The sequence below is a fragment of the Taudactylus pleione genome, unplaced genomic scaffold (genome assembly GCF_031769625.1).
Source record: "Taudactylus pleione unplaced genomic scaffold, aTauple2 ptg000411l, whole genome shotgun sequence".
NCBI classification, from domain to species: domain Eukaryota; kingdom Metazoa; phylum Chordata; class Amphibia; order Anura; family Myobatrachidae; genus Taudactylus; species Taudactylus pleione.
The window spans coordinates 1,257,344-1,274,146 of record NW_028284813.1 but is presented as its reverse complement, the minus strand read 5'-3'; the positions used below and the strand labels follow the sequence as shown (position 1 = coordinate 1,274,146).

The 16,803-nt window shown below is 45.9% G+C and overlaps 1 protein-coding gene across 1 annotated transcript in view; it reads right to left on the bottom strand.

Moving 5' to 3' along the window:
- The window catches only part of ATP2A3 (ATPase sarcoplasmic/endoplasmic reticulum Ca2+ transporting 3), a 236,708-nt gene that overhangs the window by 97,252 nt on the left and 122,653 nt on the right, over nt 1-16,803 (bottom strand). Inside the window, exon 6 of the mRNA XM_088447036.1 lies at nt 706-786. Within this exon, the coding sequence (XP_088303162.1) occupies nt 706-786 (81 nt within the window). The remainder of the gene's footprint in view (nt 1-705; nt 787-16,803) is intronic.

Sequence of the window (16,803 nt, the reverse complement as noted above, 5' to 3'; positions counted from 1 at the left end):
TTTTATCCATAGTGCTATAATAATGCGTATTAAAGATTCAGTACAAGTTTTCTGTATATATGCATGCAAATTTTTCTTATATTATATTTATGCAGTTGTATATTAAATATGTTTAAATAAGATCTTAAATGAATCTGTAGATATTAAAGCAGGTTAGAATTTGAGAAAAAAATATAAATTCCCAAATAATAAAATCTATATTACAAGTATGAGGAAAAATGGTAGGGAATATTATAGGAGAGTTGGAAGGTTCGTTGTATAGTATAAACTTATATAAAAACTTAAGATTACTTTGTGTGATCTGAAATTCCATAAGATTGATGTTTCAGATAAACCAATATTTTATTAATAGTGCAGTAAAAGTTATTTTTTAAAATTCTCAATTGAGCACCAATTACAAACACATTTTGTTTAAGGTCTCACAAAAGGGGTATGTTGTATGCAGAAACAGCCGAAAGCACAAAATCTCAAATGCTAGTTTGAGATGTTCATCCAGTCGCAAATGACCCACTTTGAATAAAATTAGGGGCCACTTTACATAGTTAATATTTTCATATTAAAGTTCTTGCAAATATTAAATTCTGCAGTATTTATGCCCATGCTCAAAAACTTTCCAACACCCAAAGTCACGTACATAATGTTTTATTAATAATATTTATGTATTGGGGATAAAACTTCATCACTTGGCTAAGTTTAAGTGCTCACCTGTCAGAATGGACTGATCAACACGTAATGTTGTAGAACGGATCTCAATTATACGGATATCCGCAGGTACTTTGTCACCAACTAGAATACATAACGATCATCTTCATATTAATTGCAAAGTGAATGCTTCAATAAGTTTATTTAATGGTCACTTTGAATAAACATTTCTTAACAAAATAGCTCATGTTCATTAAGAAGAAATTTTAAAATTTCTATTTACAGTATTTACTATTTAAATTTTCCATCCAATGACTTAGCTAGCAACAATTCAGACTTTTCATAAATTTATATCCAAGATACTAGGTAAAGTTGACGGGGGAGGCAGGGGCATATTAAGGCTCAGGTTGGCCCGTGTGCAGCAGGTCCCCTCCTGAGCAGCGCCCCTCCCATCCAAACCCGGTTAGGTCTAAAGTGAAGTGGTTTACAGGACCTCCATTGTCACAACCATGTGACTCGCGATAACAGGGGGAGGAGCAAGGTTCCTAACAGGGGGCCAAAAGTCACTCATTGAAAGACTTAGGGCTGATACAGAGCCGCACCGAATGCTGATGCTCATGTAGTTCAGGGGCGTCAGCACAATTTTATGTTGGGAGGAAAGACAAAATCGTTCCAGCGCCACCCTCGCCCCACCCCCCCTCTATTTTGCCTAAGCAGCGGCCGCGGATTGTCAGGGGCGGTGCTTTATAGTAATAGGCTGCACAGCCCCTGCACCACACAGAGGAGAAAGTATAATGTGCGGTGTTTTAACTTAAATACGGCACATTACACCTCCTCCTCCATGCAGTGCAGGGGCTGTGCAGCCTATTACTATAAAGCTGCACAGCCCCTGACAGTCCACGGCTGCAGCTCCTTTGAAATGTTTGGGAGAGGGCAAGCCTCCCCCTTGCCCCCCTCCGACGCCCACGATGTAGTTGATATATTTTTCGCAACTGTGCATTTGCCAATATTTCTGAAAACTCTTACAGCACATGTGCAAAGGTTCTGTTGTGAGATTCTGCCAGTCAGAATGCCGGCACTGGAATACCGACACCTGTCAGAATCCCGAAGGCAAGTAGCAGAGTTAGGGGGAGGGTTAGTGTTAGGGTTTGGCACTAGGGGGAGGGTTAAGGTTAGGCACTAAGGGGGTAGGTTAGATTCAGGCACTGGGGAGAGAGGATTAAGGTAAGGAGAAGGGGAGGGTTAGAAAACCTACCGACAGGTGTCTGTATCCTAACCCTGTTGGGATGTCGGCGTCTTAATTCTAACCCACGGGATCACGAGGGTCCAAATCCCATACCCATCCCATTACGATCAGGACAGACTATCACAAGTGTTGTGGAAAAGTGATGGGCATTTCTGGACAGTCACTAAGAGGTAGCTAGAAATGCATATTACATATATATACACACACACACACACACACACACACACACACACACACACACACACTATATACCAATAGTACACGCACACATTTATTCATTGATTCCACTGAATTCGCACTCTCATGGGTCTCCCCAGATTATCATTATCGTTTATTTATATGGCGCCACAAGTGTTCTGCAGCGCCTTACAGAGTACATAACCAAAAAAGTGACTAACAGCACAATATAAATATAATGGAGGACAAGGACAGGTATAATATACATTGCTACATTGGTGACCATAACACCCAAATAAAGCAACAGAGCATAAACAACCAAGTGTTAGGTGCCCTAGTGGGGAGTAAGAAGTAGATGAAAATAAAGTAAGGAGAAGCACAAGAGGGTAGAGGCCCTGCTCGCAAGAGCTTATGAAAGTTCATGCCCAAATACATTTTTTTAAGAATTATTGCACTATATCGTATAAAATATTTCCTTTTATATGGACCATTTGGAGATGGTTTTGCTGTACAATCTGATGGATCTGCTGCTGGCCGCTACAAGTTTCATACAGATAAGCGCTTATATAGCTAGCTCTGGTATAAGCATATTTATTCTAATTGTAGTCAGTCTGATAATCCATGTAATTAAATTTAAAATACTACACCCTAGTAGGTGTGCCCCTGTAACTGACATCTGTGGAAATTAGAGATGGAAGTACAGCCACCCTCACACTTCAATAAAACAATTAGGTCTTCACTGGAGAGCCGGTAGGCTGTTCTACTCTCACAGCAGAATTTAATGAAATTTGGGAATATTCTGGAGGTTTCAGTAAGTATGGGTTTTAGACCTATAAAAGTTATTTAACTACAGGTTTCAAAGCCACTCACAAAATGCAAAAGATAGTTTTATTATATGTGTAAAGGGTTCTGTATATTTTGTCAATGAACTTTAAACTTTTAAAATACCCATATATAACAATTTATAAAATGTCTTGGTTTACAATTAGGTACCTGTGGCCCCAACAGTAAAATAACTCTGAGTAACTAGTGTACTTTCAACCTGTGCAAATACAAACTATATTAAACTTGTTTAATGTATAAATATTCCATATGTTAATAACAATTGTTTTAAATTGGGATTTTATATAAAGAAAAGGGTCACATAGAATTATACATATTCATTACTAATTTTATATTTGTGACATTGCAGGAGTATAGGCAAGTATGGTAGATATACAGTATATACAATAAATTAAAAATGATAAAAGTGTACTACAAAGAGTAACCATCATGCACTTGAGTGCTTAAAGTATCTAAATACATCATGGGCCAGATTCAATTAACTGCGGTGCTTACTGTGGGCTTGTAGCTCCCTGGTTAAGTGCCAGGGACTTCAATTGTAGCCCTTAGAAAGGCCTTAGGCTGTATTTACCGCAGATTTATGTTCGCACCCTCTTGAGGTGCAAACAGAAATCAGAGGTAAGTAGGGATTTCTGCGCTTACAGCTGTCACCGCGAGCACCTTATCCCATAGCTCTGGGCACTTAACACGGATTTAACCTGCTTTAGTCCTAAGCCTACTGCATGAGCAAATGGGATTGTAATAAAATAGCTCTGGGAGTTAAAGCCTGGAGCAACAAGCCCGCGGTAAGCACAATGGCTTATTGAATCCAGCCCTGTGCGTGATTTCAGTAGCCAAGTGTTCCAGGAAATTAGTACTAAATGTTAGCAACTACAATATCTTGATAGTTTAAAGCCTTAGAGGCCGTTTTATTAAGCGGTTTCCACATGATTAAAGCACTTTGTTAGTATTAGGGCAATATACTATAAGCTAAATACAGGAGATGTCAAACATATATTCTATGTTTAGCAAGTAAAGCAGAAGACCGCAGTTCCCATTATTCTAAATATGGACTATGGTCTGTGTCAATTACCAAATCTAAGCTTTTCCTAATGCCACCTGAACATAGTGTTGACCGTTTTGTCTATATGGAGAAATTATCAACAAAGAGGGATTCTCCTTGCTCCTACTCCTTCCTTTGTATCAACAGTTTTCTGCAACTGCACTGCTTAATGGCCACGCAGGTGGGGGGCACAACCCTGCAAGCTTATTGGAAAGTCTTTTCTGGATATACGAACATGGAGATCTTAAACAGCACAGAATATAACAATAATGTGGAGAGGACATATAAGCGATCTAGCATATAAATACATATAGCCTAGTACAGAGGTTCCCAAACGCGGTCCACATGGCTCACCATGGATATCTCTAAAACCTGAACTGTTGGTGAGCCTTGAGGACCACATTTGGGAACTTCCGGCCTAGGACCTAAGGGTGCACCACCAGCAACTCTATTAGTTAAGTTTTTAGTATGCAAACAGAGGTGGATGCAGTGCCGATCAGGGCCGGCTCAAGATGGCCTTTACCCTCTATGCTTGACGAAGCAGCGTGCCATCAAAAAGGGGCATGGTCACATTTCCATAGACCATGCCACCTAGATGATGTTATTTGGGGCTGCCTGTATGGCACTCCTCCCTTTTAACGTCAGTCAGGGAGCGAGCCCAGCACTCCATCAGCAGCTGGGCTGCCCCCTGCAAAGAATGGACACCGTGCACATGCTCGCGGCATCCATTCAGCTTAAATGGCACCGCTGCTCTCTGCTTAGCAAAGCAGAGCTGTAGCGATGCGCGTACCCAACCTCCCAACCGCCAGCAAGACACTTCGGCCCAAGGGTGGAACAGCGAGACAGTGCCCAAAAATGGGACTGACCTGCTGAAATCACAATGGTTGGGAGGACTGCGCCCTCTATGGGGTGGTGCCTTTGTTAGACCGCACTGAGCCCAAGAGCCAGCCTGGTGCTGATATTTGTGCAGTAGACGATTTTTGCTACTGTGCATGCACAAAAAGTCAATTCTAGTTGTGCAGTGGCATACACAGTTGCATATTACATTGCTATGATAAGAGATGCCCACCGGCTGCAGCTCTAATCTGCCGTGTTGCGCACAAATGTGCACCATTGAGCAGACATGCGCCGCACCATCGATCTTCTCAGCAATCCTGTGGTTGCACAGAATGTCCAACGATATTTGGCTGCACATAAGTGGATATGAGTCTTCAGACGCAGTCCCTGACACCGGCATGCCCCTGCCACACCAGTCTACTCGAGACAAGCCAGCCCCCACAGTCACCAACCAGGAAATCGGTACCGTTCGGATCTGCTTCTTATGCCGGTAACCTTTGGGATGTATGTGCATAAGTAAAACATCAGGCGCTTGCGGTTCTAACTGACCCACTGGCCTGGCAGGAGGTTTTTTTTTTTAAAATCAGCACAGAAAATTATTCATTGCCGTATATGACTTCAATAAGGAATTGTGATCGGTTACAGGGCCCCAATGCTACCAAAGAAAAATAGACCTTTGACTGACAGTTTTTTTGTAGCTGAAAAAGTAAGAGAAGGTGGCTGGGTGGGTTCCATTACAACAATTGTTACATGAGTTAATATAGAAAAAAGCTTTAAAAAACAAAAACAAAAAACAATTGGAATCAGCTTGGAATTTAACTAGATATGACTGTGTTGTAGTTTGTCTTGAACAAGGACAAAGTTTTCGTACAGTCTGAATTAATGATGCTTATTTGTGTGTGTTGGTTCCTGTGTAAAAAAAAGTTCTGCCAATGTTCCCCAGTTGTAAGCTCAGCAAGAGGTTAAAGGCTGTACAGCCAGCCTACAGCAGGTGTATCAACCGTAGCAATGAAAAAATGTGGTTTCCTAGGAGGATAATTCAGTAGTAATCTGCACAGCTAAGCAAAGCAGACTGAAAGCAAGAAAGCACCATACCACACATCTGGGGATAATATACTGCTGCAGATATAAAGTGTCAAATTTGGTTGGACTAAAAGACATGCGTGTGGCATGCAGTGCTCCAATTTAGCTCTACTGTAAAACAATATAAATTATATGTCTTTATATATTCAACAGTAAACACAGCAGAAATAAAATTAAATGTAAAATCAGGGCCGGTTCTTGAGCATGTGAAGTGCAGGGTGAAGGTCTCTTCCGCCTTTGTGTACATTATGTGTATAATGTATTTAATTTCACAATAAAAAGTACTGTACTTGAAATTGTAGCAATTATAAACCAATTTCAATTGATCTTCCAGTAATAATTCTGCTGCATTTTACTTTGTGTATCAAATAAAAATACAGTAATGCGATTTTAATTTTTTCTTTAGTCTTTTCTGCTTTATGGGAGGATATAGAAATGAAAAAAAATTGAGATATCTATCTATAGTGTACCCGATGTTCTGAACTGTTACCCTATTGGTGGTTTTACGGTATTATTGGCTAGAGCAGCTTAACCTTAAGGGGCCAGGGCGGTTCTAAGCAGCCAATGCCCGGGCCACTGGCAAATCTGTGAATCACTGCTGGGCTCAGTGTTCTCCTTTCGTCTGCCTGCGCATGGCACAATATAAATATTGTGGCTCAGCCTCCACTCCCCCAGTCATTGATAGGACTGCCCTGCCCAGGCCACAGTGTCAGTGCTTTCAGCGAGCCTGCTGCCTGCAGTGAGAGGGAGCACATGCCGAACACCAAGCTGCTCTTCTCTCTTCACAGCGGTGCGTTCCTCCCAGAATGCCATGCACGACGACATCACGTCTGGCATTCTGGGAAGAGTAAGCACAGCAGTGAAAGGCAAGCACAGTCCAGATTTAAATGGTGGACAAGTGCTGTCACACTAGACAGTGTTGGTGGGGTGACCTCCCAGGCCATAGCACCCCGGGCAATAGCCCTGTCAGCTCGCCCCTTGAACTGATTTTTCTTCATTTTTTTTTTGCCTGATCTGGGATTCAGAAAACTTTTCTCCAGTTTTTTTTCACCAATTGCATTTTCGCCTGTTTCTTTTGGTGAAAATATCGCCTTTTTTGTCGAAAAATGTCCATTTTCGCCTAAGGTGAAAAAAATTCAGTTTTCGCCACTAATTGAATACAGCCCTATATTGTGGTTACTTTCTCCCATATAGAAAGCTGAAATCGCTCTGCACTGCAGATCCAGATATCATAACCCATATACAACCGTTGCCGTAACTAGAGGTGCAGTCATGCAAGGCCACGGGGGTGGCACCGTTGCTGCCACACAGCACCTGCATGTGGCTTGTGGGTTGCAGGTCAGTAGGGCTACTTCACGCCCGCTCATAGCTTCCAAGGAATGCTCCAGACAGGCACTCCGCAACCTGTGGAGCTACCCCGCAGGGTCCTTATGATGCTCCGGGCAGTGTTCTACTTCGCAGTGGCCCCAACCCATGGGCATAATGTCACTTGTTAAGGGGGTGGGGGTGGCACAACGCTCTGATACAAGAATACATTTTGTAAGCATAATCTCAAGGTGGATTTCACCCCCGGCTTATCGCTTTTCATTAGATCTCAGTCAACAATACTTCACTATATTATTTGTTTTTCTCATTTCATGTTCCTGATGAGTCGTTAAGTGATGATTATCATTCAAGTAAAAAATGTGTTTTATTTGATTTCCACTATCACTCTAGCTCTCAATGCAAGTGAAATATTATATATATATATATATATATATATATATATATATTTTTTTTTTTTTAAAAGCACTGGTAAGGCTTGGCAACACAGAAAGGCCTGGATGCCCACAGAAGACAACAATGGTGAATGATCTCAGGATCCTTTCCATGGTAAAGAAAGCCCTTCACAACATCCAGCCAACTTAGCAAAGTGAAAAACACTCTCCGGGAGGTAGGCATATCATTATCCAATTCTAGCATAAAGAGAAGACTACATGACAGCAAATAAAAGGTGCAAACCATTCATAAGCCTCAAGGATAAAAAGGCCAGATTAGACTTTGCCAAAACAACATCTAAAAAAAAGTCAGCCAAGTTCTGGAACAGCATTATTTGAACAGATGAAACAAAGATTAACCTGCACCAGACTGATGGGAAGAAAAAAGTATGGAGAAGGCTTGAATCTATAAAACACAGCAAAGGCAATGTGATAAGTTCTTAAGTGTATAGGGATGTTCTGTCTGCTGAATCTGAGCAAGGTTGATAGGTCAGCACTTCACAGTACAGATCAGAGCTGGCCCTAGGCATAGACATTACAGGCAAATGCCTTAGGGGCATCCCGCCGCTCGACAGCAGGGCCCGAAGCCATCAGTACTAATAATGAGTCACACTGACTTATTATTACAGTACTCTCTCTGCGGCTGGCCGGGAGCCGTACCGAGGAAGGAGAAGGAGGGGGGCCTTGTCACAGTACATGACCAGGCTATCACACTAGACTGCCTGAGACCCAACACCTCTCCCCGCCCCCTCCTCTTCGTCTATACTACCTGCACTCTCCTTTCCCTGCCTGTGACTCCGCCCCCTAACCCCGTGGCCCCGCCCTTTCCTTTCCAGTCTAGCCCTCTCTATCACTGTGTCACAGCCTCTCCTCTCGTTTCATGTGCCATGGAGACCAGCCCCAGCAGGGACCACACATCCTCTTCCAGGACAGTTAAGTGTCAGTGTCATCTAGGGGTGGTATATGTATGCAATGGGGAGGGGGTGTATTAATGTAGTGTGTATGTGTGTGGGGTGGTGTATTAATGTAGTAGTGTGTGAGTGGGGGGTGAATTAATGTAGTGTGTGTGTGTGTGTGTGGGGGGGGTGTATTAATGTAGTGTGTGTAGGGTGGGGGTGGTAGTGTAGTGGGTGAGGGTGTATTAATGTAGTGTGTGTGGGGTAGGGGAGGTATTAATGTGGGGGTGTATTAATGTAGCGTGCGTGGGGTGGGTGCTGTATTAATTGTGTGTGTGTGTGTGTGTGTGTGGGTTTGTTCATATAATCTGTGCTATAAGTTATAGGAGGGTCAGTGATGTTCTCTGTTATATGGTGTTCACTGCGGGTCTCTGCATTATATGGCGCTCATTGTGTTATATAGCGCTCACTGCCATGCTCTCTATATTATATGCCGCTCACTGTCCCACTCTCTGCATTATACGGTGCTCATTGCAACTCTATTATATAGTGCTCACTGCGACGCTGTCTACTGTATATTCTATGCCGCTCACTGTGACTCTCTGTATTATATGGCGCTCATTGCAACTCTGTGTTATATAGTGCTCACTGCGACACTCTATATTCTATGCCGCTCACTGTGACACTGCATTAAATGGCGCCTTTGCATTTTATGGTGCTCACTGCGGCACCCTCTGCATTATATGGCGCTCATTGCAATTCTCAGCGTTATATGGTGCTCACTGCAACGCTCTCTGCATTATATGCCGCTCACTGTGACACACACTGCATTATATGGCACCTCTGCGTTGCACTCCTCATTATATGGTGCTACGGATATCCTTTGTGCTGTGAGGCCACCACTCACTAGTTCCACCACTGGGCTGCGGCAAGTAAAATGGACATGGGAGAGCATCCATAGCCCAGCACCCACCAAGTCCAGCAGGGAGAGGCCAGCTGCATTCCGCAGCATAGCCCCTGCTGACGATATCGCCCATCGGACCTGCATGCAGGTTCAACGGATGATGCTGCTGTCGATGCGCTGATGTAGCGGGTACACACTGGCCTTTGTGGACAATATGTCGTCCGATACGCCAGATTGGACGACATAACGTCTAGTGTGTAGCCGGCATAAGGGCCCCATTTATTAACAAAGCTAAATACCAGAAGCATTTTTTTATTTAGAGTGGCAGTGGCACAAGAAAAATGCCCCTCCTGCGAGTTGCAGCAAAGTCCTCCTTGTCGGCCACGTCTTCCGCTCCGCATTAGGCTGCCAGCGATGGGCTTCTGTGTAATGCGTATGCACAACAGTCCGTCTGCGCATGTGCATGCCACTTAACCCAGAGGGGACCCGGTAGTGCCTGGAAGGCTTCGCTGAAGCCGGAAAGGCAGCGCTGGATCCCCGTTGCCGGCATTGGGGACCACATCGCTCTCTCGCCATCTAAAGATGGAGAGAACGATGCTGTGACAAACAGCAGTAATTTTAGATTACTGCTGTTAAATACAGAAAAAATGACATAACCCTTTTAGCGAGCGCTATAGGGGTTATGCATCATTGATAAATGGGGCCCTAAGAAGTCAGCTGAGCTCTCAGCTGGTAGAGGGGAGCTGCTGGATAACTGCGGACTGTGCTGGGAAAGGGGTGCATAGAGGCCAGCCTGGCCAGGGATGCTGACTGCTGGATGGCTGGCGGGTGCTGTGCTGGGAAAGGGGTGCATAATTAATGAGCACAGGGGTGCTGTGCTGAATGGTTACTGTACAGATCCCCTTCAATATTTGTACCTGGAAGTGGCATGCAGTGAGGGCAGAAGTTCCATGCCCATACAGTCCACAAAAAGAAGAAATTTGTCCACTTGTGGGCTCGCTTTGCTCGCCACAGGTTTATATTCTCCCTTTATGCCCACGTGGATAGTAGGGAATGACTTTGGGCAGTACCTTACAACATCAGGGTACAAATACTGAAGGGGATCTATCCACTACCGTGCTGAATGAGAGGTTCTGACTGCTTGATGAGGGGTGCATAATGAGACCAGGGGTGTTGTTCTGGATGTCGGGTGCTGGATGAGGCCAGGGGTGCTGTGCTGGGAAAGGGGTACTGGATGAGGTCAGGGCTGCTGTGTTGAGAGGGGTGCTGTTCTGTGAGGCGGGCAGTGAAGGGGTAGTATGTGGTGCTGTGAGGTGGGCAGCAACTGGATATAGGTGTGTGTGTGGGTGTGTGTACATGTAGCTATATATCTATCTATAGAGAGAGAGAGGGAGATGTAATAAATGTGTCAAAATGGGGGCAAATGAATCACAATTTTATGTCCTCTGCCAGACTCCTAAAGAAAGAAAGAAGAGAAAAAAAGAAAAAGGAAGGAACACCTAAGAGGTAAGTGAAAGCTGAGTATCATGTTTGAAGAGGTGGGGGAGAGTGTCTGTAGTGTGTAGTGTGGTGGGATCATCTGCTAGGGGGCACCAGCCAAAATGTTACCTAGGGCACCAAATTGGTTAGGGCCGGCTCTGGTACAGATGGACAATTATCCAAAACATACAGCAAAATCAACCCAAGAGGTTTTTTTTAGGGCAAAGACGTGGAATATTCTGCAACTGTCGAGTGAATCACTTGATCTCAACCAGATTGAGCATGCATTTCACTTCCTGAAGACAAAACTAAAAAGGTAGAAAGAACTCTTTATGAAGTATCAAAAATGAAAATTTTATTTAGGATTGTTAATTTGTCCAATTACATTTGAGCTGCTGCCCTGCAGCTGGCTGGCTCCTGGCCACTGGGATGTGCTGGGAAGGGCAGGAGGATCATGGATGAGAGACTTGTATTGCAGCTACCATAAGAATTATCAGCAGCATGTACCGGGGCTGGGGCACCTGTGCATATTTCAGCAGCCTCCATGCGCACTCCCCCACAGGTGCCGAACATGTCAATGAGTAATGTCCTCTTTGCACAATGTACCCTATATTTCCTGGGCTTCCTGTTGCTTGCCATGGTGTCCCAGCAGCTGATTTACATGGAGGTGCCTCCTGTTCAGAGGGTGTTTGGCTGAGCAGGATCATCACATTTGAGAGGGAGCACATCCCTGTGGAGTTGTGGCTGGAAATCATTCGATGATTGTCTGTTTTTATTAAATTCCCTGGCTTCTTCCTGGCTACTGTATCTGCATCATGGCATCTTCACAGGTTCGTTGGTGGCTGTCTTTCACTCTCGATCTGCCAGATACGTAACCTTGCTCAGTCTCTGACTCCCACCCCTCTCTAGGCTGCTGCTAAGAAACAGGACACATTGCTAGCTCTGATTGGCTCAGTTTCAGATCCACTCTTGCTACTTCAGCACAATGGCCAGCTCCAATAGACAGCAGCTTAGTGCTAAATTTTTTTCTGTGACTTGCTTCACTAAAATTGTGATTGTGCGGCTCCCCCTTTAGTCAAGATGAAAGGTTGACACACCAATTGCTGTATAGAACAGTGAAAACCCCATCAAAATCCGTATACGGCAGTGGTTCCAAAACTGTGCGCCGTGGGGTGCCTCAGGACACTTGCAGGGGTGCCTCAGTTGGTGGTCCAGCACCAAGTCACATTATTTAAGATCAATGTAATTTAAATATGTGCAGAAACAGAAGTACAAACCTGTCCACCACCATATAACTGAACCTAAAGGTGCCTATCCACTAAAAGACTGGCAAAAGACTGCACAATTACGACGTTGTAATTGTGCAGTCGTTTGTCAGTCTGTGATGTGCCTACACTGAACGAGCAGTCGTTCAGTGTAGGCACAATCAATCATCTGCAAACATGCTGAACCTGACGTTATCGTCAGGTTGACCAGCATGTTTGCACGATGATAGATGTCTAAACGACCAATTTTTTTTAATGATTTTCGAACGATTATCGAACGATCGCGATATCGTTCAATCGCTCATTTTAATTGTCTAGTGGATAGGCACCTTAAGGAGGACAGGTAAGCACAATTTACTTCACTGTACTACTTCACTACATTGTTTTCTGGATTTCTCAATCAAACTTTTGGCTTAGGGGTGCCGTGAAAACAATGCTGATACACTAGAGCGCCTTACACTAGAGCAAAAAAGTTTGGGAACCACTGGTATTTAGGGTTTAAGAAATTAGCATGAATGAACAGGAATACCTCCTAAACCAGGGACGTTTGAGAAGATTAGCACCAATCTAGGAGTTTCAAATGCTTCTTTATTATTTTCATTAAATTAAAATACTTTTTTCCAATAGGTCAAGGACACCACGTAATTATTTACAGCTATTAGGGCAAGAGTTAAGTGTAAACAAATTCAAATTGAGCATCACTGTCTTTACACAGTACAGAAGAGCTACAAAGACACTACAGACATCTTCTTATCCTGAGATAACCTTTTATTCTATGCTTTTCAAGGTAACATAATTCAGTGTGCAACAAACAAAAAAACATTTGCTAAGTAAATGGTTCCAGAGATGAAACAAAGTTGCATTTTTTGGGGGGGGGGAAAGTGGAACCTAGAGTACTACTAACCAATACAAGAACAGAAACACAACTTTCACCAATGTCAGGAAAATGAGCCTCCTCTTCCTGCAACTAAACTCAATAACAATCACTAATCTATACTGTTATTCCTTTGGCAATAGGAAAATGTGCGTGTTGCTATTTCAGGGTCCATAGGGTATCCACAGGATACCTTGGGGTATAGGTGATGACGTCAGGCATCGGGCACCATAGAGTTAAGTTTTCAGCCTCCCAGGATGCATTAGGGTCCCCCTCCTATACCCCGCCCCTGAGCCAAGGCATCTCTGTTTCGTTTGGTGCCCGGCCGGAGTCGGATGCACCTGTTTAGAGGGGGGCTAGAATTGGCCCCTGAAGTTTTCTACAAGCAGCTGTGGCTGCTCATCTGGATATACAGCATTGACAGTCAGTACTGACATCCATGCTGTCTACCCTACACCCCCGCCGGTACCAGAACGCCAGTACTGATCCGGGGATGCTGCTAGGCATCTGGGGTCACAGCTAGCTGTGACCCCAGATGTTTGGGACCATGGCCGGATTCAAGGGGGCAGCAGGTAAGCAGCGGGGTCCCGTGGTGAGTCCCTGCTGAACACATGGTCCAGAGTCCCCAGGAAGGGGGGCTCCCTGGGGACTGGCTCCAGCGGGGAGCCAGGTTTCGGACCTGCGCTTACACTACCCCCCTGGGACAGCGGACCGCAGCTGAGCGGTAGCACTGCAGCGTCCCTGGGGTTAATTACATGCCAGGGGAGCGCGCCTTCCCTGCAACACAACAGGTGCCTCCCCCGCTGCACACAGCCCTCTCCGCTCGGCTGACTGGCCCTGTGGCAGCGCTCCTCCCCCAGGCCGGCCTCCTCTCTGCTCCTCAGTGGCCATCTTTTGCTGGAAGCATGGTGAGCGCTGCTGGACGCTGAAGATTTGTGGCATCGCGGTCTGGGTCCCCCGGCATACCTCTCCTCCGTTGGTTCAGGTCTGTGTATGCAGCGCTGTGTCCTACCAGGCTGTGTCTGCGTAGTTGAGAATCAGCGCTGATAGTGCAGGCATTGATTTCTTTGCATTGTATGTGACTTCTGCTAGCATCTGCTGCCTGTACTTTCACTCTCTGTCAGCCTTTTCACTGTTCTTCTTCTGCTAAAGCCCTTGCGGTGCGGTGCTTGCAGGGTGGTTCTCCCACTATACTAACAAGCATCAGTGAGAGGGGTCACATACTTACCATCATGTCTGAGAGTGACTTTCCTCTCCAGCTTTTGTGTACTAAGTGTAAGGTACCAATAGCGGAGGGGGAGGGTAACGCGGAGGGGCAATGTTATTTATTGGCGCGGCCAATTACTGTCACGGCTACGGTACAGGAGCCACCCTGGGCTTGTTTCGCCAAAGCGCTTACAACCCTCGTGGGCCAGTTAGCTCCACAGCCTACCTTCCCACAGATGGGATTGTCCCAGCAGTCAGTGGTGTCGTCGCCTATGCAGGGTTTCCCGAGACAATTGATGGTACCCCACAGTCTCCCTATTTCCCCTCCTCAGGTCTCTCAGCAGCCTGCTGGGTTAATTCACTGACAAGCTCTGTACAGCATTTGTCGGACGTGTTACAAGGGGAGTCTTTGTTGCGGCCTCACAAGCGGCCGGTGGCGTCTGTCTGCTCCTTTTGAGGATGACGACGGGACGTCCAATGATGGGGAGATTCTGGATCTTTCTGACCAAGAACCTCCCCATACTAAAGAGTCGGACGCCAAGTCTAAGGTTTATATTCCTGGCCTTATTCGTGCAGTCCGCACAGCTTTAGTTATTGAGGATGATGAGCCTCCGGTGTCAAAATTCAAATATGCCTTTTTCAAGGATGTTAAGGGTGACGCCACAGTGTTTCCTCTTTCGGGTCAATTAGTGGACCACTTAGAGGAGGCGTGGAAACATCCAGGCAAACGGTATCAGCCTCAAAGGCGTTTAGCAGTGGCGTATCCATTTGCAGACAATTATTTTGCTAAGTGGGAATCCCCGCCACAGTGCCACGTTGCCCATCCCCTCCATGTCCTCCTAAAAGGATGCCACGGACAGTAAGGTGGAAATCTGCCTAAAGTCCGTTTATTCCCTTGTGGGGGGGGGGGGGGCAGCCAGGCCGGCTATGCCATTTGTTGGGTAGCCAGAGCTATGGAGCGCCGGGCATATACTTTAGAGGCGTCTTTCGATTCCGACTGTTCGGCTGAACAGACCGAGTTGATAGGCAATCTCAGGGATTCGGCCACTTACATTAACGAAGCGGCTTTAGATATCAGTACCCTGACCTCACGGATTTCTTCGGCTGCAGTGGCGGCTCGTCGCACCTTATGGTTGCGATCTTGGAAGGCAGACGCTGATTCCAAAAAGGGCCTGGAAGCCTTGCCTTTTAATGGAGAAGTCTTATTTGGTCCGGATCTGGACAAAATTGTAGCCACGCTGGCGGCAGCCAAATCTGCATGTCTCCCGTCTGCTTCAGTTCCTTCCAGTTCAGGTACGTCGTCCTTTCGGCCTTACAGGGCCCAGGGTAGGCCTAAAGCACAGTCCTTTCCCCGACAGGCTGGCCCCAAGAAGTCGGCCAAGCCCCGGAAGCAGGCCTGGAGTACCAGACGTCCGGGCCCTAAGTCCGATGACAAACCTGCGGCCTGACGGTCCGGGCCTCCCTTTGGGGGATCCCAAAGTGGGAGGCCGTCTGCTACGGCTCGCCCAGTGTTGGTTAGTAACCACGACAGACAGTTGGGTTCACGAGGTGGTTTCTCATGGATATGCCCTCTCCTTCCGGCACAGGCCCCCGTCCCGATTCTTCACCACGGGTCTTCCATCAGACCGGAACAAAGCCACGGAACTGCGGAAGGTTTTGCACACTATGGGCCTGATTCAGAGCCGGACGCAATTAGCGCTTGCTCGTCCAGAAAATAGGGGTGGCTATTCAAATGAACCGTTCGCTCTTTGCGGTCTGTTCACGCCTCTAGGTCTGAACGAGCGAACAAAACTTGCGGTCGTTTTTTGGAAAAATACGCCCCCTGGCCGCTCGCATCCTACGTCATGTCCGCTATTTATTAGATTAATCGAGTACATCGTCCAGCGTATGAACTGCTTGATTTTTGCTACCACAATCTTGCGAGCAGTTCTGGCTATAAAATAACCCAGTGACGTGGTCAATGACACTGCTGTTTTAATTATGCACACCCTTAAAACGCCCGTTTTGACCTTTAAGCACGCCGGCGTTTGGATCTCCACTCCCCGTTTTCAAGCACCTTCCCCTGTTACCACCCACATACGCCTCATTCTGTCACTCAAAATAGCAGGCATTCGCTATTTAGCGAACAAACAAATTTCGTCCGCCGTGACTGGGTCGCGCATGCGTATAACGATCCGTAGGCATGTGCAGTTGGGCAAACATCGCTCGGAGTGAACGAGCGGCCGCTTACGAGCGGCTCTGAATCAGGCCCTATGCCTCAGGCTGGAGTTATAGTGCCTGTTCCTTTTACCCAGAGGGGCCTGGGTTTCTATTCCAATCTGTTTTTGGTGCAGAAACCCAATGGGTCGTACCGTCCGATACTCAACCTCAAAGCACTCAACAAGTCATTGCGGGTGCAGAGTTTTCGGATGGAGACCCTGCGGTCCATCATTCTGGCGCTGGAACCTTGGGATTACATGGTGTCGTTGGACATACAGGACGCTTATCTGCATGTCCCTATTCTTTCGCGCCATCAACAGTTCCTCAGGTTTGCAATCCGCAACGATCACTTC